This window comes from Microcebus murinus, chromosome 16 (genome assembly GCF_040939455.1).
Source record: "Microcebus murinus isolate Inina chromosome 16, M.murinus_Inina_mat1.0, whole genome shotgun sequence".
NCBI classification, from domain to species: Eukaryota; Metazoa; Chordata; class Mammalia; order Primates; family Cheirogaleidae; genus Microcebus; species Microcebus murinus.
Window position 1 is genome coordinate 17,833,094 of NC_134119.1, and position 22,807 is coordinate 17,855,900.

The following is a 22,807-nucleotide window of genomic DNA, read 5'->3' on the forward strand; positions in this document are numbered from 1 at the left end:
ATAACCCTGACTCCAGCATTACAAAAGTAATCTGTATAACCAAAAACATTTGTACTCCTGTAATATTTTGAAATAAAGAAATTTTTAAAACCATAACAAACAAAAAAATAAAATGTCTTCATGCAATCTAAAATCAAATTTTAAAGCTGCTTCCTGAGAAGTCTTAGGATATAGTCATAAATATTTATACACACAAAAAGTTTTGTCAGCTTCTGCCTCCTGTCTTAGATTCAGGATTTGTACTGATGATAATAAACAAGGTTGATAATTGGGTCCTATGAAAAAAATCTCCAAAATTATGTGGATAAAATAGTTATTGGCTGTTCTGCTAACTGAAGCCCTCATACTTTAAAGGAAACCAAAATTAATACAGTGCCCCCCTTTTTTTCTACTTTAGAAATCTAAAAGTCTCCCTAATAAAAACATACCTGATTAATTGATAGATTCTCTGGATGCAAGAAGTTCTAAAAAATATGTCTCTACAAAGTCTGTGTATAGAAGTTTATTGGTGCTCAATTATAAAATTTTTTTCTTTTTAAAATTTTTATAGATTTTCTTTTTAAAATTTTAATAGATTTAGGGGGTACAAGTTGAGTTCTGCTACATGTATATATTGCATAGTGGTGAAGTCTGGGCTTTGGGTGTACCCATCCCCCAAATAGTGTACATTGTACCCCATAGGTAATATTTCATCCCTCACCCCCTTCCATCCTGCACCTGTAAGTCTCCAATGTCCATTATGCCACTCTGCATGCCTTTGTGTAACTATAGGTTAGCTCCCACTTATAAGTGAGAACAAGTGGCATTTAGTTTTCTGTTCCTAAGATACTTCATTTAGGTTAATGGCCTCTAGTTCCATCCAAGTTCCCACAAAAGACATTATTTCATTCTTTCTCCTTGGTGAATAGTACTCCATGGTGTGTGTGTGTGCATGTATATATATATATATATATATATATATATATATATATATATATATATATATATATATATATAGAGAGAGAGAGAGAGAGAGAGAGAGAGCACATTTTCTTTAATCCACTCATCAGTTGATGGACACTTACTGTCCATATCCAAAATCCATATCTTTGCAATTGTGGATTGTAATGCAAGAAACACATGAATACAAATATCTTTTTGATATAATGATTTATTTTCCTATAGATCTATTCTTAGTTCTTTGAGAAATCTCCATACTGATCTCCACAGATGTTGTACTAATTTACATTCATTCCCTTTTTACCACATCCATGCCAACATCTATTGTTTTTTGACTATTTAGTAATAGTCATTCTAATTGGAGTAAGAAGGTATCTCATTGTGGTTTTAATTTGCATTTCCCTGATGATTAGTGATATGGAACATTTTTTTCATGTTTGTTAGCCATATGTATATCTTCTTTTGAAAAATACTTGTTCGTGTTATTTCCCCACTTTTTAATGGCATTTTTTTCTGAGTTGAGTTCCTTGTAGATTCTGGATATTTGCCCCATTTTGGACAAATAGTTTATGAATATTTTCTCCTTTTCTGGAGGTTATCCACTGACTCTTTTGATTATTATGGTTTAATTAAGTCCCATTTATCTATTTTTGTTTTTATTGCATTTGTTTTTGGGGCCTAAATCATAAATCTTTGCCTAGGCCAATGTCCAGAAGAGTTTTTCCTAGATTTCCTTCTAGATTTTTATTGTTCCAGGTCTTACATTTAAGTCTTTAATCAATCTTGAATTAATTTTTTAATATGGTGAGAGATAGAGATCCAGTTTTGTTCTTCTGTATATGGCTATCCAATTTTCCCAGCACTATTTATTGAATAGTGTGTCCTTTCCCCAGTGTTAGTTTTTGTCTGCTTTGTCAAAGATCAGTTGGTTATAGGTATATGATTTTATTTCTGCATTCTCTATCATGTTTCATTGATCTAAGTGTCTACTTTTATACCAGTAACACACTATTTTAGTTACTATAGCCGTGTAGTATAATTTAAAATCAGATAATGTGATGCCTCAAGTTTTGTTGTATTTGTTTAGAATTGCTTTGATTTTTGTACATTAATTTTACAAAGTGGTTACAAACCCACAGCCAACATCATACTAGATGGGGAAAAGTTGAAAGCATTCCCCCTAAGAACTGGAACAAGAAAAGGATGCCCACTTTCACCACTTGTATTCAACAAAGTACTGAAAGTCCTAGCCAGAGCAATCAGGCAAGAAAAAGAAATAAAGGGCATCCAAATTGGAAAAAAGAAAGTCAAAGTATCTCTGTTTGCTGATGATATTATCTTATATCTAGAAAACTCTAAGGACTCTTCCAAAAGACTCCTAGATTTGATAAATGAATTCAGCAAAGTCTCATGTTATAAAATTAATGTATAAAAATCAACAGCATATCTATGCACCAACAACTACCAAGCTGAGAACCAAATCAAGAATTCAATCCCATTTACAATAGCTCTACAAAAGCTATTTTTTAAATTCATTCTGCCAATCTATATCTTTTGAGTAGAGTATTTAATCCATTTAAACTCAAGGTTAATATTGATATGTAAGGGTTTGTTGTTATCATATTGTTAATTTCTAGCTGTTTTATGAATTCTTTCTTTTTCTCTTTTTATCTTTGTGGTTTGCTGAACTTGTCATGTTGCCATTTAATTCCTTTCTCTTCCTCCTTTGTGTTATTATTTTATAAGTCCTGCAAGATTTATATTTTCATGTGTTTTTGCGATGATGAATGTTGACCTTTTATTTCCATGTTTAAGATGTCTTTGAGCATTTCCTGTAGGGCTGGTCTAGTGGTAATGAATCCCCTCGGTATTCACTTGTCTGGGAAATACTATTTTGCCTTCATTAATCAAGCTTATTCTGACAAGATATAAAATTCTTAGCTGGCAGTATTTTTCTTTCAGCACTTTGAAAACGCCATCCCATTATCTTCTGGCCTGTAAGGCTTCTGCTGAGAGGTTCACTGTTAGTCTGATGGGGTTTCCTTTATAGATGATTAAATGCTTTTCTCTTGTGAATTTTAAAGTTCTTTCTTCATTTTGACTTTAGTCATTCTGATCACAATCTGCCATGGTGAAGTTCTTTTTGCAATGTATTTGCCTGAGGATCATTGGGCCTCCTTTATCTAGATGTTTAAAACTCTCTTGTTAGTCCTGAGAAGCTTTCATCAATTATTTTCTTAAGTAGGTTTTTAAACTTTTTGATCTCTCTTCCCCCTTGGGAATACTAATAATTCATAAGTTTGGTGGCTTTATGTATTCCCAGATGTCTCTAAGGCTTTATTTATTCTTTCTCATTCTTTTGTCTTTAATTTTGTCTGGCTGAATTATTTCAAAAGACCTGTCTTCAACTTCTGAGATTCTTTCCTCTGCTTGGTCTAGTCTGCTTTTCAACCTTTCAAATGTGTTTCGTATTTCCTTCTATGAACTTTTCAGCTCCAGAATTTGTTTCGTTTTTAAAGATATCTACATCCTTGGTACATTTCTCATTCATATCCTGAATTGGTTTTCTGATTTCTCTGTATTATGTTTCAGGTTTCTCTTGCATCTCACTGAGACTCTTTAGAATCAATGTTTGGAATTCTTTATCTAGCATTACAAGGAATTCTTTTTGATTGGGATCTGCTGCTGGATGATTGCTGTGGTCCTTTGTTAGTGTCACATTTCCTTGCTTTTTCATGTTTCCTGTGTCCTTCTGTTGATATCTACACCTCTGATGTAGCAGCTGCTTGTTCTGATTTTTTTGAAATTGCTTTTAAAGGGGATAATTTTTTTTCTGAAGACATATATATATGTTGTTGATTAAGTAGGACATTTTGGCTTTGATTTTGGGTGCCTGAAATAGTGTGATATTTGTATGATTTCATAAGTAGTGCACAGTGTCAGTAATAACTATGATTTCCTTGGTGGCTTTGGAAACAGTTATTACATGAGACCCATGGTGAAGTTTTGCTGGGGACTTGAATGCCAGCTGAGCCAGTCTTTGGGCCCCAGTGGTACAACCAGTGGGCTGAGTATGCCTGATTTTAGGCCTTGGAGCAGCTTACACTAGCAGCAGTGTTAGAGTGACCTGGGGGCCAATTCTTGGGCCTTCAGGTGGTTTGCTCAAAAGCTAGTAGTTGGAGCAGAGGGCTAGGTGTGTCAGCAGGTTCTCAGGCCCTTGAGCAGCTGGTATGATATAAGAGGTGGCAGTAGCAGTGGTGGAATCACCCACTGGGACCCAAGTGGCCTGTTACTAGTGTTACTGGTAGCTGCAATGGATTAGGCAGGATGGTACCCAGTCCCATAGCTGCCTATCAGGGTAGTGAGTATTGTTCTAATACTTAGAAAAGCTTGGTCTCCCTGTCTGATCCTGGCTGAGTGGCTATTGCAGCCATGTCACCTTGACCTTGGCCCAAGGGAGGGGCATGGCTCAACATTAAACTTTCAACATGGCTGAGTGCAGTGGCTTACGCCTGTAATCCCAGAACTTTGGGAGGCCAAGGCAAGAGGATCACTTGGGGCCAGGAGTTTAAGACAACCTGGGCAACATAGCAAGACTCCGTCTCTACAAAAAATAAATAAATAAAATTAGCAGGGCATGTTGGCATGCACCTATATTCCTAGCTACTTGGGAGGCTAAGGCAAAAGGATCACTTGAGCCCAGAAATTAGAGGTTACAGGGAGCTATGATCACACTCACTATACTCCAACCTAGGTGACAGAGCAAGACCTTGTCTCTAAGAAAAACAAAAAACTCTCAAATAGCATCAGCTGTGGGCCTGCAATCAAGGAAAGCAGGCCCCCTTTCAGGCAAGCAGCATGGTCAAGAAACTGTGGGGAGTGCAGTCTGTTCACATTCAGACTTCCAGGAGCCCACAGCAGGGTGGTAGGAGTTGTCCTAGGTGTGTGTAGGAGTTTGGGCTCCCTATCCCCCTCAGCTGGGCCAGACTTGAGGGAAGGGCGCTGCTTGCCTTTAAACTCCCCAGATGGCATCTTGGGCCTGTGACCAGAGACAGCGGGGCCCTTCTCAGGCAGGCTACCCTGGCAGGAAACTGTGAGGAGTACAGTTCACTTGAGACTTGGTTCCATAGCAGCTGGCTGCAGCAAGGTGGACATTGTCCCCAATGTATGCTGAAAGCCTAGTTTCCCTGACTCTCCCCAGCCAGGTGGGGGCTGCACCTGCATCAGCCTAAACCTAGCCAGAGAGTGGGGTACAGCCCAATGTCAAACTCTCAAAACAATGTCTTGGACTTACAATCAGAAAGTCTGGGGCCCCACCCAGGCAAGGAATGTGGATGAGAAAATGTGGGAAATGCTGTCCACTCATGTCTCCAGTCTCAACAGCAGCCCACAACAGGGTGGTGAGGACCTTCTCAGGGGTACATGGAAGTATTTGGGCTCCTCTATCTCTCCTCAGAGCTGTACAGTGGCTGCAGGTGTACCTGCAGTTCCCTGGTATCTAGGCTTTCAATATGGCACCTGGCTCAAACTGCTCTAGGCTTAGATGCCTGTGGGATTCCACCCGGGTTCTCTTTCTGGAGCAATATCTCTGTGCAGTCTCCAAGCAGCTTCCTATGTTAGGCCTGAGACTTGCATGGGTTGGGGAGGTCTCTTGTAGCCAAGATGAAAAAAGCTCATCTTGGACTATGGAGCCCTGGGGACTTCTTTTTTGCTGCTTCTCCACATCCAGGAGCTCCTCCTGGCTGTTAGCCAGCCCCCAGCTGGGCAAGTTGCCCTGAACCCTCTCCTTACGCACTTTTGGTGTTTTCTGTCACTTCCCTGGTGAATCCTAGTCCTAGATGATCTATTCAAAATGTGAGAATCCTGGTCCTAGATAATCTATTCAAAATGCGAGAATCTGCTTACTATTCTGCTTCTTCTCCATGTCGGAGGCACTTACTACCTGTGTCTAGTCAGCCATCTTCAATTATGAAATTTAAGAATGATTTTCAACATCTGACTTAAGTCTGATGCATGAAAACTTTTTCTTTTCTAACAGATATGTACAAATTTCTATCTAAGAGAGGGAAACTTCTTTGACAAAGAAAGATGAATACCAGTTTTTTAATGACATTATAAAATTATGTACATATCTAAATTTATTATAAATCTAAATAATATACATTGAAACATTTATTTGATAATTTTTGACATATCATAGAAACATAAAATAAAAGAAAGAAACATGGCCTGCCACTTATTTAGCATAAGTCTACAGATTGGACTTTCTAGTATAAATCACACCCAAACTACATTGTCTATGATTTCCTTTCTCAGGTTTCTAATGTAATGATGAACTAAAGACATTTAGAGCAATCTTGGGGAGAATCCTCAAATCCTCGGATATTTGCAGATTTTTCCCCAGTTGTTTATAGATGCCTCATCTATAATTAAATTTTATCAAATGTTTTCCATAATATTTCAAGTGCTCTTCATAAGAAAATTCACATTTTCTTTTTGTACTTATATTTAATGAGTTTACATAGTGTTCAGAGAAAGCAGATATGAGTAGCTAAAAAGATGGTGATTGGCTGTGCTTAATTGAGAAGTTAGTAAAACTTCAAATTTGGGAGAATCACAATTGATATTTTTAAATCAACAGTGCCTAAGATGACCATTAAAATTGGTTTTGCTCCTGGGATAAATCATCTTCTCGTTCTGCTCTATGAAATCTTAGGTAAAATCTACATTCCTCATAAAGGCTCTGTAAGAGTGAATATCCTTTTGAGGTAGCTCAAAGAGATATTGAATTTCCCCATAGGTCAATGAGGGACAGCCCAGAAATGGTACCTGTGGAATGAGGACTTAAGAAAGGAGAGGAAGCCCTGAAAAAGTCACCTTCCCTAGAGGAGAGTTTGAACTTCAAAAACTGTGCAATGAAACAGAATATGGGTTACACATGATTATCAAGCTAAGAACCTTATTGAACTCTATTTTCATTAAGATCCCATTTCAACATTTTGTGCACAACATATGAGGGAGATACACTTGTTCTATAAATGCAATTCCCCAGACCTACCAGGCCTTCACAAAAGACAAATGAGATTTAACCTAGCATTCTCAAAAACTCTTCCTAATTCTTAGTGATTACATCTCCTTAATTGAAGACTCAAAAACCATATATAATAATCTGTTCTAGAAGTTAAAGAGATTAACATATAGCTATAGTTTTAGAATATGAATACATTCCTCTACATTTTAAAAACAGAAGAACTAGTTACCCATTTTCAGAACTTGTCCCTTTAACCAGAATTTCTCAAATATAACAAATAGCATTTGTACCCCTGTTACTTAAAGGCAAGATCTGTGCCTGGCATTGTATCTGTGGTATAATTAGAATGAATAAATATTTGCTGAATTAAATTTAATTCATTCAGCTGGGCGTGGTGGCTCACGCCTGTAATCCTAGCACTCTGGGAGGCCGAGGCGGGCGGATTGCTCGAGGTCAGGAGTTCGAAACCACCCTGAGCAAGAGCGAGACCCCGTCTCTACTATAAAGAGAAAGAAATTAATTGGCCAACTAATATATATAGAAAAAATTAGCCGGGCATGGTGGTGCATGCCTGTAGTCCCAGCTACTCGGGAGGCTGAGGCAGCAGGATTGCTTGAGCCCAGGAGTTTGAGGTTGCTGTGAGCTAGGCTGATGGCACGGCACTCACTCTAGCCTGGGCAACAAAGTGAGACTCTGTCTCAAAAAAAAAAAAAAAAAAAATTTAATTCATTCTTTCTGTATAGAGCTAGACCTAGATCTTCTAACTCCAAATTCAGCATTCTTTCTACAATATATTACAATATAGGTGCCACACAAAAATAATAAAGCCTTACATTATTAGAGTACATGTGGATAGTGTTTTATAGTTGAATATAATGATTTCACATCCATTACCTTTTTAAAAATGACATGTTCATTTTCCCTCAGTGTATTTTTACACTATTACTTCAACAACTAATTCTTCCTTCCAAGTCAGCATTAAGTCTAAAAGGATATTTTTTCTTATTAAATTGTTAGGAAGACAAATCAATAATTAATCATGCAGTAGGAACACTGGAGCCTATTACAGCAGGCCTTGGGGCACTACCTTCTATGTCCTTCCTGACTAGGTCCTTTCTGGCACCCCTTAGAATTAACCATCACTAATTTTGATGATCAGATCCAATCACTACTGTGTTCTTGGTTGGAGGGAGGTATCTTAGAACCTTGTCTTAAGCCTGTCTTGGCATTCTTTTTTCCTGCTTCTGGGGTCTATGACCAGCTAGGCTAAATTTAACATCTGCATTCCACTTTACTGATTGTTTTGCGTATATTTGCAGTGGACACTGTAAAGTGCTGTTCACACGCCCCTTCATTGAGGGACTTGTTGCCCAATTGCCAGGAGTGCAGTCTTCTGACAGCCTTTGGCAGCCAGTCTCTGGAGGGACTGTCTTCAGGTGCAGAGAGCTGCACACAAAAGATCTTGCCTCCTCCCTGGGCCAGCCCATTTCCAATGGTTGATCAATGTGGAGTATAAAGGCCTGATCATCTCACCTTAACTTGGAACAACTCCGAAGGGAAATTTTAGCTCCAGGGCACCCCGTGGTGTCACCACTGAGCTTGCATCACAATTTTTCCCTCTGCTCAGTCTAACTTCTTCCCCAAATGTGGTTCCTAAGGGCACTTCTTAATAAACACCCTGATTCCTAAGGTATGTTTGTTGGGGAACCCAACCTGCTCACCATTTTATACCTTTCCTATTTACTGAAAGTTTTTCTTTAAACCAACACACAGTTTTATGTAAGTGAATTGATTTTAAAAGAAAACTACTGTAGCTCTCTCATTCTAACAAAATGATGGGCTAATCCCATAAGAAAATCCTCTGCTACAAATACCTTAAAATGATGTCTAAAATACACCAAAACTTTCATTTTTTTCTAATGCAGAACTGGGCTCACAAGAAACTGAAATCCTCAAGTGTTAGAAATAGTGAAAAATAAGCACGTGAGTTGATGTTTTGGCAAGTTGTGATGAGAGCTGGTAATGGCTGAGATTTGTATTTTAAATCCCAGATTGGGAAAGGAAAAAAGACATTAGGACTCTTGAGAAAAGAAAAGAGGAGCTATGGAGCTCTCTTTTGGAGGAGCTTTCTTTTGGAAAGAGGAGCTATGAATAAAGCTATACGTAGAGATGCACATGCAGTAAACAGAGAGATTAAGAAAAACCAACAGAGCAACCACCACCTGCCATTATAGCCAAATATCAAGAACCTTACCCTCTAATGAAGCTCTCACAGGGAAAATTTTCTCCCTAGACAAACCTCCACCACAGCCCTGAGCCTCATTCAGATTTGGACTTGAATTTATGCCACTTGATTTTTTTGGTGAACACTTCCAAGCCAATACCTTAACACATAAGAATTTCCTTCAATCAATAATATAGAACTCTGGAAACCTGACAGAAACAACACAAACCTGTTCTGGCGAAACAATTCCACAATTCCCCTATAAGGTACCTTGTTAGGTATGAGCTCACAAGACAATTTTAGTAAATGTACAAGTAAAAAAAAAAAATCAGTAGAGTCAATGTGCATGTACACATACCTACTCCCCCCACACACAACTCTTCCCAAATTATTTTGAGTATATAATCATAATATGCTAACTGGATATAACCAGGAAAATTGTAGGTGAATTTCATATATAAATACAGATACAAAAATGTATAAATAAAACATTACAATATCAGGATTTAGCAATGAATATGAAATTAATATGTTATCACCAACAAGGCTTTATATCATGGATACAAATTTGGAGTGAAATTTTAAATTTGCTAATGTAATTCATCATTTTAATAGATCTTTCCCCTCCTGCTCCCCTCATTACTGAGGAGCTTCTGATTGTCAGGGCCTCCCACAGGCACCTTCTTCTCACATAATCACTTCCAAACCAACTAGACTGGGTATTGCCAGGTGTGCCCAACGATGCTCTGAATCATAAGACCAGGTTAAGTCATGCTCATTAATTTCTGTTGAGGAAGTTGAAGGAATATGTAGTATACTTTTTAGACAGAGTTCCATTTGAAATGGTCAAATAAAAAGGCATAAGATTCACCTATTGAGAAAAATGATTTATATGTCATATTTCTCAATAATGTCAGATAAATGAGGTATTACTTTACATAAACATAATTTACTTGATTAAAATACTTATAATGAATTACAATAAATTTACTTAAAACAACAAAAAAGTATTTATGGACCTATTTTTCAAATTTCCCAGCAGTTGATATTAACTTTGTGTTTATCTCTCATGATTTTGCACGTTTGTAGCTCTGAGAAGCAGTATAAGCACAGACTCAAGTCAGAATACCTAGATTTGAATTGCCATCTAGTAGGTACCAACTACATGGCATTGGGCAAATTAAACTGTCTGTGCATATATCACCTCATCTGTAAAATGGGAACTATAATAGCACCTTCCTCTTACAGTCAGTGAGAAAATTAAGTGCAAGCACTAGAAACTGCCTTCTATTATAACATGATATATTGCTTTTGATTCTCCAATTGTTTCATAAACCATATTTATTTCTGCTCAATTAAAAGCTTTAGACAGTGCGTTAAATCTCTGTAACAAATTTACAGTAACTCATTTGATTTACATAAATAATGTATTAAATTACATAAATAATGAATAAATAATAAGAGAATCCCTGTTATTTCAAGTTTTGTTTAATAGATATTTAAAGAGAAAAATTGTTTTCTAGTTATAATACAGTTTGTCTACCATTTCCTAGCAATATCACTGGCGGAAGAATTTATGTTTGACAACAATGATGTGGAGACAATGCGAATAAACTCGATGATTATAAATATCCATGCTCTTATTCACGTGTATTATATTTGAGTTGATTGCATCTTTATCTGACTAAACTCTTTGCTGAGTTACTCTTTCTTGGATGGAATGTTATTTTTAGTAATGGATCGTTATTCTCCCTCCTTACTTAGGATTATATCTTCCTGGCACAAATACAGGCAAATGTGAAAAACTCTTCTAATGCATTATTCAGGAAATCAGACCCTTAAGTTGGTTTATATTAAGTACAATTGAAATTAGATTAAAAGGATGCAGTGTCTGTGTAGGGCAAGATTTTCTGCAGGGGGAAAGAATTTCTCTTTATCTCTTTGCACCATTTTAATGGTGCAAGCACTAGCATTTTAATGGTGACAGCACCTGATTTTTAGTCAGACCAGAAGACATTCGTCTAGCTCAATTATTAATTCCTTTAGCTTTCACTGATCCTTTATGTGGTTCATCATGTAAATATTAACCTGAGATTCAAAATAGTGAATTTTTCCCCTTTTATCTTTTTCTAGATGATTTAGATGGTATTCGTTTATTTTTAAATCTGTAGATTAAGGTTTTAGATTTTTTGGTGAAGCATGAAAGAGGATGAGGAATGCAGGATAAGACAATGGAAAGAACTAAGCAAAGATAGAGTTTCAGGAGGACTTTAGAGCTTTGAGGAGTGGACTGTGCTAGAAGATTGCTCCTTTCCCATAGGCAAGGGCCTGGGCTGCTATACCCCCTCATCAGTCAATCAGTGGCTACAGGCCTCCACCAGCCACCCCATGGATGAGGTAACCATGCAGAAGACCTCATCTTATTTCCTAGACCTTCTCAGCTCTAATCATCTTTGTCTTCACTTCCCTCCTCTCCACTTAGCAGCCATGCAGAGCTCTCAGCAATATGATTTCAAACTCTAAAATAATTGTCCCTGCCCAGAGCTACTTTCCTGCCACTCTGTTCGCTTTCTTTCCCCTACTCAATTTTCCTTCACCTTCACAAAGACCTCTCGTCCCTTCTCTCACTATCACTTCCACAGCAGGGCCTGGACTTCATGCCCAATCACGTCATCCAAGCTCTCACTCTGCATTCAAGCCACACTGCCCCCATCATTTCATTCCTGTGACTCATTTGCATAGACTGTCACCTTAAGTGGAATGCCAGTTTTACCTTCTTGGCCTGACAAACTCCTATCTACCTTTGAAGAGCTATCTAAAAATGTCACTTCATCTAGAATGTCTTCATTTCTCTTAGTCATGGCAGGGTGGTTGCAGTATGCATTTGTTTTGGGGCCTTCTCATCACCCCCATTATCTTTTGCACCACCCAAATTTCCTTTCGAGGAATGAGATCTTCCCCAGTTTACATATTCTTACAGGAATATAATGAAAAGCCCTGTCATCCCCAACCAGGTCTATCAGACTCATTCTCCATGGAGCCTGGACTACAAAAAGGTCTAAAAGGATTGAGTTCCAGTCCATCCCAGTAGCATCTCTGCATCTCTGCCTCTCACAGGGTCTTGGTTCCTATTTTCCTCACTGATTTCATAAGCATTTGACAATCCCCCAATGAGTTCCTTTTGCTTAAGTCAATCAGATCAAGTTTCTAGCATTTGAAAACAGAGAATCCTTTTGTGCTCCTACAGTGCCTTATTATATAGTGCCTGCCACATGGCATTGTAACTTTATGTAAACAAGTCTGTCTCCACTGCCAGGCTGACACAGTGTCTCAATCACCTCGTTAATCACCATATCTAGTACTGTGTCTGACACATGGTAGGTATTCAATACTGGTTGAATGAACAAGTGAAAGAATGAATGACAGAGAACAAGTTGTCCCTAGCTCTCCTCTTTCTCTTTAATGTCTGAAACAGGCAGATAGGTCCTTTTTTTTGTTCCAAAGATTTGCTTCTAGTTATTATATAAAAATATTCTTCATGAACTCCATTATGACAAGTGGCATGGATTAAGGGCTAGACTTGATTAGGAAAATTTACAACCGAAGGGTCAGCAAGAAAAAGCATCAATCCCTACTTCTCTTATCATCCCACAGAGAGCTGAGCTGGGTCCAGGGATTGCTGGACACCTGGAAAGTCTCTCTGCTACACTGTCTACACAGAGTGTAAGCGTGAGAAAGAGGCCTTGTCAAAGGTGGGCTACTTGGGCCCATGGGAAATTACAATCCGTCTTGCATTTAGGGGGTAGCCCTTGATTGGATGGGAAGCTAAGTTTGGGTACATCCTTTCTCACAGGGAGAAGAGGCAATTTGTTTTCCATGCAATCCAGAGACAGCATCTCTATTAGTTTCCTGAAGCTGTCATAATATAATATCACAGACCAAGTGGCTTAAACAACAGAAATTATTTTCTCACAGTTCTGAAACCCAGAAGTCCAAGATCAAGGTGTTGGCAGGGTTGGTTTCATTCTAAGACCTCTTGCCTTGACTTGTACGTGGCCACCTTCTCCCTATGTCCCCATGTGGTCTTTTCTCTGTGCGCAGGCATCCCTGTTGTCTCTTCCTCTTCTTACAAGGATACCAGTCATATCGGATTAGGGGCCCACTCTAATGGCCTCATTGTAACTTAATTACATCTGTAAAGACCTTATCTCCAAATAAGGTTACATTCTGAGATATCATGGGTTAGGACTTCAACATGCGATCATGATTCAGCCCATAACAACATCCAAGTTAGATATGGAATAATGCTATAATAATAACAATGAGAATGTCAGAAAATGTCAAGAGCTCTCTATAGATTATGTCTCTGACAAACACTGAAATATAAATTCATCTATTTGGAGCATTTTCCTGACTTGCTGCCACCTTAAATAGTGCTCTGGCACATCTACTCCACCCTCTTATTGCTGAGGCTCATCTGCGACACTTTTCTCAAATAAGCCTAGAACTCCTAACAGAGCAGAACCACAGGCAGCGACTGCTGGGACATTCAGGGATTCCAGACCCAGGAAGACCCTTTGCATCAAGTCCAGGATGGTCATCTCAAACCATCCTAACTATGCTTTCCCCAAATTTGGAAATTGTTAAGACACAAAAAAGAAATTAAACAATGTCAAGATAAATTTATCTGATAATTAAGCCCTCTTATAGTAAAGAAAAATTGTATTTTAATATATTTGGGAAGCCAAAAAAGAATTACAAATAAAAGTAAAAGCCATGGGTAGAAATTTGTAGTGGTAAATCCTTTCTCATAAGTATAGACATGCAGAGTCAACCTTTCAAATTTTATTGTCACTCTTTGAAAGCATGTTAATACAACCAATTACTATTCCACACACAAATTCATAGGTTTTTTCCATCATATTTCCACCATTAATTGTGATTATAGATAACATATAACTGAAAGCAGAAATTAGATGCTAAAGGTGTCTGGTATCACTATATTGGTTGGCTAACTTACAGCACTCAAAATTATTTTAAATTGGCTAAGTTAAAAAATTTTTTAATTTTTTAGTTTTTGTTTTAAAAGTTTTTAATCTTTAATTTTTTAAATAAAGGAAAGTGGGGAACTCTGATTGCTTATCCGGAAGAAGAAAAATAAGAGCCACTCATTATTTGTGGTCTTGTTAAGAAAGCATTAAATCCACAGTGCCTTTCCTTTGAAATGGCTTCAGGTGTGGTTTTCCTGATGTGAGATTTCATTAACTGATATAATGGACTTCAAGAGGCACTGTGAGGTTGTGCAAGACTGTGTATGTGTGTGTGTGCGTGTGCGTGTGTGTGTGTGTGTGTGTGTGTGTGTGTGTGTGTGTGTGTGTTGGGTGAGTGGGGATCTACAGGTCTGACTCTTCCTCCAAATGGTTTTCCCCATCTATAAACTGATGATAATGTTTTGAAAACTGTGAAGTATTATATAAATGTTTGGGAAATATCATTGTAGCAGGTAAAATTTGAATTTTTTAATTTCCTTAAATCCTAAAAAAAAATGATTCTGAGCTCCTATCCTATAAGGCAAGTCCTTATTGGTATTCTCTGTCTGTGCCTTCCCCAAGGTTTTAGAAAAGTACTGGGGAAAGGGGAGAAGCCTCAGGAAAAGAAAAATTTTTCAGAAGATTCCCTCCTCTTCTCCTAGGTACACAGGTCATCTGAGAGATGCCTGTTGCCCATGTCTTCATGTTCTCTTGCGATCTTACGCGGTTCTGATGTTTAGACTCAGAACCTAAGGCTCTATGCTCAGACAAGGGAATTATTACCAGCCAGGGCCGAGCGCCTGGTGCTGAGATCCTGCCCCTAGGGTATACCAGGCAACCTTGCCTTCCGCTGGCAGAGTCTTGCATCCCTTTCCTAGACTGGGAACATTCTCTCTCTCTCTCTCTCTCTCTCTCTGCTACCATTAGAACTATCTCTCTTTCTTTTCTACCCTCCAGATCCTTTCACAAAAACCTGGAAAAGGGTACCTTTTTATGCAGCTTCTCCCTTCTAACCTATCAATGTTCCTGAGCTAAGGAATAATACCAAGTGAGCTCCCTGAAATACAAAGGTTAAAAAAATAAATAGACTCAAACTAACATGCCAGCATGCTATGTCAGCACGTTATGTCAGCACATTATTTTTAACATATATAACATAGAAGTAATATTGTTTTTATTTTTTCTTGTTTATCCATATGTAGTAAAAACTCATGAAAAGAAAAATTTCACAGATGAAGGAGATCAGCTATTTAACATGGGCACCAAGATTCTCCAGCAGTCTAAAAGCCAAAAACAAAAAGCAGAGTAAGTCTTTATTCAGTTACCTTAGCCAAGTTAAATTGCCAGGTTAAGAAAAATGAACAATCCAAAATCTACTTTATCATTAAAAGCTTATTGGTATGACAAATAAGCTTAATTTGCCCATAAGCTTTTGTTTTTAAAAGGATCAAATTGTATTTAAAGAATCCCACAAATTATCACCCTAAACAAACACGAGAAATGTGTACGTGATTGGGGTCCTTACATACTAAATGAAATGCAGAATTAAGGCCCTGATCTAAGCATTCAAGAAAAAAAAAAAAAAATATATATATATATATACACACACACACACACACACACACACACACACACACATCCTGTTTTGGCTTTAATTCATTAGATATTTTAAATGAAAAAATGTGTTATTTGAATTAGAGCAGTTGCTGTTTTAGAATGCTTTATTCTGCCTAACTGAGCATAAGGTTTTATGGTTGTAAAACCATAAAACCTTATGGTTTTCAAGGCATTTTCATGTATGTGATTCAATTCTCCCCACAACAGTTTTATGAGCTTTATTTTTCCCCTTTAAAATGTTGGAAACTGATTCAAATATCTTAAAATAAGTTGACCACAGACACACAACTGGGAAGTAACCAAGTTGGGCCACATAATCTTACTCTGTGTCCACTGTTTTCTTTTCACTCATTTACTTTGTCTAAAGGGGAGGGAGAAATATCTTCTCCCTGGGCCCCCCCAGTGGAGGGGTACAACTTGAGGTCACCCCTCAAGGCTCTAGTTGAAACCCTGGGATCAAATCCTAGCTCTATCATTTATGGCTGTGTCATCTTGAGTAAGTGACTAATGCTCTTTGCAGCCTGGATAATACAACTAAGCTCTTAGAACAGTGCCTGATATCTAGTAACCAAGAGACGAGAGCTTGCTATTTTTATCTCTAGCCTTCTAATTGGTAAGTGGAAGGTATGGGGCTGAAGCAAGCAAGGTTTTTTTTAACCAATAATAGGAATGGGCCCTAATCTCCCAAGAAGGATACATCTCTTGTTTTCACACAGACTAGGCACTCCAGGCCTGGGGAGGCATCCCACAGCTGTAGTAGCCAGCCCAGACAGAGCACCTGCAGTGTCTGTGAGTTCTTTAAACCTGAAGCTTCAGAGAAGAGTGTAAAAATACTGAGGATAAGAAGCACTCAACTATGATCCTGGTCATAATGGCATTAACAACTTTCATTTCTCAAGCTCCTATTTTGTGCTAGTTATTATTCTAGGTACTTTACATGTGTAATACTATTCACCGTTTACAATAATACTGTGAGACATAGATTATCATCCCCAAAATAGAGGAGGAAAGCAAGAGTCAAAATGATTCTGTAATTTTCCCCAAGAGACAAGAAGAAGGAAGCGAGGGAGTTGTTCCTCTCTCTAGGGAAAGTTGAATTAGAAGCTCTTCCTAAGAACCAAGGAAACCACCCCCAGCAAAACCTGGGCCTCATGCTGAACACCCCTAGAAGCTGTCATGATGACGATGGGATGAAATCAGACGCCAAAAAGACACTCTGGCCTAATAGGGCAGTCATCTCACGGAGATGCCCACTGAGTGGTTAAGTAGGAATAAAGAATTCTCCACCCAGTCTAGATGAAAGAACAATGGAGCTCTGAGCAGGGGTGGGTCCTGAGATTTCAGCTGAGCTCTGCCAATACCAAGGAAGCCCAAGGAGATAAGGGGCCCACTAGATATGTTCCATCAAGTCTAGGGAAACTCTGGATTCAGCCTGATGCAACAAAATGACTCTTAGAAAGTCCCAAGTAACTATCCACTTAACCTTGAAGGGAGCCTTCCTCTTTGGTCTAAAGAACAGGGAGAAAACCCGCTTCTAACAGCAGAGCATCTATCTTTGGGATCTATACCTGCTACCCAGCTCCTCCCACCTTTTACTTGTCGAAGATTGTAGCCCAGATCTTAATCTTACCTTACCTACCCCAGCAACGTTCTCCAGCCCTGGATCCTGATTCTAGTATCCCTTGTATCACCTTGGAGTTTCCTGGCAGGCAACGCATGTGCCCACCCTGACCCTGGGATCACAGACAAGGAAGATTTGTTTCGCAGCCTGCTGCTGCTGGGACCATTTATGCCTACGTGGGTGTCATTCAATCCCAGGCTATTTCTGACCAGACTGTCCTCCCCAAGTCCCTGCCCAAGGGTGACAGAAGGGCACCTTGTTTGCCATTTCCAGGAGGTGGGAGCATACGATCGAAATACTAGTTATTTTGGCTCATACACATCCACGTCCCGGACCAATTCATTGTTTCATTCACTACTTCTTAGGTATGAGTGGGAAAAAAAAATCATTCAACAAGTCAGTGCTGTTAGAAGTACAGATGTTATACAAGCACATCTCAGAGAGAGTGAATTTTTCTGAGTGAGTCAGGAAGCCTCAGTGACAGCCAGGGTAGGTCCTTCATTAAGTATCACTCCCCATCAGCAGAGAAGTTTTGCAGATAAGCCACTGTTGCACACCAAGTTTCTGACGTGTCCTGGAGAAGCATTCAGCCCTCCTCCCCCAGCACCCACCCTAGCATCCAATGCCAGATCTTGCAGAGATGATCCAGTACCTACTTTAATTGTCTTTGGGATCTGTCCCTGCTGCCCAGCTCCTCCCACCTTTTTCCTGTTGAAGATTGTAGCCCAGATCTTAATCTTACCTTTCCTCCCAGCAACGTTCTCCAGCCCTGGATCCTGATTCTAGTATCCCTTGTATCACCTTGGAGTTTCCTGACAGGCAACGCATGTGCCCCCCCTGACCCTGGGATCACAGACAAGGAAGATTTTCTTCGTGGCCTGCTGCTGCTGCTGGGACCAGAGACTGCATATACCGTGTTTCCCTGAAAATAAGACAGGGTATCATATTTATTTTTCCTCAAGAAGACACCCTAGGGCTTATTTTTAGGGGATGTGTTATTTTCCCCTCAAAGCCTCAGATTGCAGCACACACAAGATGACCGGGACCTGACAGCGGCAGCTGACCTTGTTGGTGGGGCTGCCTGCACCTTTCCGGTCACCTCTGGGATAGTAGCTGTCATGATGGGGCAGATGAGAAGGGCTGCTCATCGTCTTTACCGCTCTGTGACGAAATGCATGGGTTTTGCAGATACGCTGTGCAGATACACCACACCCATCACTAGGTCTTATTTTCAGGGTAGGGCTTATACTGTGCAAATGCTTAGAAATCCTGCTAGGGCTTATTTTATGGGTAGGTCTTATTTTGGGGCAAACACAGTATTACTGCTGAATATAGCAGATACACTATGGAATGCCCCTGCAGCCCATCTTGGTGCCCTGCTTGTCCTAGTAGGCTATGTAGCTACTGAGCAGGAAGCATGTGATGGAAGGGCCCAAGGGAGTCTGTATCCCAATGTCAGGCTCTCTTTCTGATGCCTATCCCTAGGTGCCAGACATTTGCCTTTATTGACCTTTGAGACCTTCTACCTTGTTTGCCTTCTAGCCTCCAGAATCTCTGCTTGTTTTGACCATGATTAATTTCTTTCCCGACCTCCTGGTTTCCAGTTTTCAATTTCTTTTTGTTCCACTGGAGTGTTCATCCTCTAATTTGACATCCAGGACTCTAATGCCTACCTGGATGTTTCTCTGTCTGAGGTCCCTCTTGCTCAGGCCATTCCTCTCCAGCCTTTGCCCAATAGCATCTTATTTTAGCATCAATATGGATAGGCTGTACATAAAGTTGAGTCTCCTAATCCCAGTTGGAAGCAATGGTAGATTTGTGTGGTTTTTTTCCCCCCTGCATTTGAGTCAATGTCACAGGTAGAGGTTAATGCCTTCTGGTCTTGCTACTACCAAAAAGGAAGTTATAAAAGGAAAAATAAATCCCAAAATACCATCCATCTGTCTCTGACACATGTTTTGACCTTGCAGGACTCTCCATCACTACTTGTTATACAGATCAGGTCCAAGTTCTGACTGGGACTCAGAAAATGCAGTGTGAAATAATCCTGTGGTACCTATAATCTTAATCATTAAATTTTCACACCATTTACCACCTGATTACAGGCAAACAATTACCATGAAATAAAGCTTTAGAATCCATGCAACAGTCCCGGTAGTAATAGCTAAATTTATTGAGTGCTTACTCTGTACCAGGCACTAGGCCAAGCAATTCATATGGATTATCTCATTTAATCTTCCCGCAACCCTGTGAAGTAGGTGCTATTATTATCCCCCTTTCATAGATGAGAGGCACAGAGAAGTTATGTGACTTGGCTGAATTTCTCCAACTAGTAAGTGGTGGAGCCAGAATTTGAACCAGGCAGTCAGACTCTAGAGCCACTAAAGTTTGCTTTGGTAACAGTTTTTCCAAAGACTTTGCTGTGTTGAAGAATATATTCTGGTTTAGTATATTATTTTGGAATATGAAGGGATTGTTATTCTCCTGATAGTAACTTCCTAGATATGACATTCCAATTTTGATTATTCTTATGTTGTTTGAATTCATTTTATAGAACAAATATTCATAAATAATGGGGGTGGCCATAGAAGAGTTTAAAAATTTTAGCACAAGTGCCTCAATTTTTTACTTCACTTGGTGTATAAGTTTGAAGCATGGTGTATCTTATATATTTCTCCTTTTTAATAGCTTCATTTATTTGTCAGATATATTTGAAATTATGAAAACATCTATTGGTATAGAGATGCAATGGACTTCAGCTAAACTGTATTATTAGTAGCAATAACAATTGGGTCCCCCTTGTTAGAGAGAAGTAGTCTGAATAATATAAAGAAGGGAGCAGAAAATTTCAGTTTCGAAAAATCAAACTTTTGGCTTCATATTCTTGAAACAGAGCCTACCTGCTCTTTGCCAAAGCAGCTGACATGGGAAACTTGAAAGCTATGGAGAAAATGGCTGACGCTTTGCTATTTGGAAATTTTGGCACGCAAAACATAACAGCAGCTATCCAATTATACGAGTCCTTGGCTAAAGAAGGATCATATAAAGCCCAAAACGTGAGTTTTGAAAAAAAAAAAATGAAACCTTAAATAGCTGCATCCTGAAATAACCATAGACAATACCATGTGAAAGGAGTTGAGCAATAGTACTCCCACTCTACTGCATGAACCAAGGTATAAGGAGGTTGCCTTAACACACGGGACTAGTCGTGTCAGGGCTAGAGCGCAGCAGGAGCCCTGGGCAAATTGTTCTAGCTCCATGGGTGACTTTTAGAAAGGGAACAGAACTGCGCTCTAATCCGCCTTCCCATTTTCCACATCCCTGTGTGTGTGTGGAGATAATTTAGGACCTCCATACCCCTAACATAGTTAAATTTTAGGTAAAATGTATTCACTTATATGAAGAAATATGAAACAAAATCTATTATCTTCGGGTGATATGTTTGCTTGATTTTTACATTTCAAATATTTTATAAGCTAAATGTAATTCTTTTTCTATTGAATAAATGTATTCCATTATATTCTAAGAATAACATAACCATTTCATAGAAAAAATCTAAAGGGGAAAAAAGCCCCTTACAAGCCAACCATCCTGACTCAACTACTGTTGGGACTGCTTTGTATTTTTTGCTTAGCTTCTTTCTTTGTGCATCTCTCTTTTTACATCATCCTAATCACAATGCAAGTGCATATATCATTTTGTTTCTGGCTACTTCCACTTAATGCTACAGCAAAAGCATGCTTTCATGTTGCTCTAGTCTTTTGGATGAAAACTTTTCTGATTACAATAGGAATTCATGCCCATTAACCAAAAAAATCTGGGAATTCAAAAAGTATAAAAAAGAAAGTAATCTAAAAGCTCCCCCCCCAAAAAAAAAAATCATTTCTGTTACTATCTAGTAATGTTCAGAAGCTAGACTCTAGAGTGGAACAGACCTAAGTTTAAATCTACTCGGCCACTGCTTACTGAATAAGCTACTTAACAAGACCTTTTCCCCTTCTTCTGTGTGAGAATTTGACCTTTGTTTTACTCTCCAGTTCTATTTCTCTGGTAATCTGCTACAAGTAAAATACTAACTTTTTAGCTAAGATTGCTTATGATGGAAATGACCTCTGCTTAGCAAACTGCCTTGGAACTGGGAGAAACTATAATGATCTATAAATACCTGATGGTGGCAGTACTTATTATGGGTGCCCTGGATGCTGTTCCTGTGGGTTGTTCCATGGGGAATGACGCTATTAAGTCAGGGTGGCTCCTGCATCCACCCAGTGTGGGTCTCATCTCCTTGCATCTGAGCTGTCTTCTGAGGAACCTGGAGGACTGTGTGAATGGCTATAAGGATTCTCCCAGAAAGAAAGGCCCAATGCTGCACCGCTGACACATGGTGGTTCCTGTGTCACATCCACCTGAGTAGACTCAGGGCGGATGTAGCTTACAGGAATGTGAGTCTGTATGTTTAGCTGAACCAGAAGTTGGACCAGAAGACCCCTCATGGGTGGAGCAACCCCTCTAATTTTCATCTGTAAAGTTAGGATAATGAGAAAACATTGGGTACTGTGTCTGTCTGGCTCAATGCTCTAACATTTAGCACAGTGCCTGGGATAAGAAATGTAAGTTGAAAGAGGAATTAATTAATTAGCGATGAATGAATTTATGGAGTTATTGTAAAGATTAAAAAATAATGTGTGAAGGCACTTAGTTTTGTACCTGGAACATTGTGATAATTCATTATAAAGAAAGGATATGTGAAAGGGTCAAGGATTGGGGAGATATTGGTCAAAGGATACAAATGTTCAGTTAGACAAGGGGAGGATATATATAATATTATTACTCCCATTATTATTCTTCTAGAATTTTTTCTATGACTACATAGAATTTTTTTCACATAGATGAGGTAATACTTTAGTTGATACTTCCTAACCTGCTCCTTATTCACTTAGAAATATATCATAGATGTCTTTCCATGTTAATATATACAGATCAATATCATCACTTTAAAGATCCATATAATTTTAACTAATTTAAGTTGTTCAGGACTGCTTTTACCTCAGGGGATTTTTCTTGAAATTACATATTTCTAGAAATAATGCAAGAAACAGGTTTTTAAATGTTACAATAAAACATGAGAGTTGCTAAACCTTCATTTCCCTTGTTTGGTTAATAAAAAATGTAAAGTTCCAGCCGCACGTGGTGGCTCACGCCTGTAATCTTAGCAGTCTGGGAGGCGGAGGCAGGCAGATTGCTCCAGGTCAGGAGTTCAAAACCAGCCTCAGCGAGACCCCGTCTCTACTAAAAATAGAAAGAAATTAATTGACCAACTAAAAATATAAATACAAAAAATAATC

General features: G+C 38.8%; 1 protein-coding gene across 3 annotated transcripts in view; it reads left to right on the forward strand.

Annotated features, from left to right (window-relative positions):
• Window positions 1-22,807, forward strand: part of SEL1L2 (SEL1L2 adaptor subunit of SYVN1 ubiquitin ligase) — a 104,328-nt gene that overhangs the window by 35,915 nt on the left and 45,606 nt on the right. For all 3 annotated transcript variants that reach the window (XM_020281881.2, XM_020281882.2, XM_076010918.1), the window contains exons 4-5: window positions 15,427-15,529; window positions 20,356-20,518. In XM_020281881.2, coding sequence (XP_020137470.2) covers window positions 15,427-15,529; window positions 20,356-20,518 — 266 coding nt within the window. The remainder of the gene's footprint in view (window positions 1-15,426; window positions 15,530-20,355; window positions 20,519-22,807) is intronic.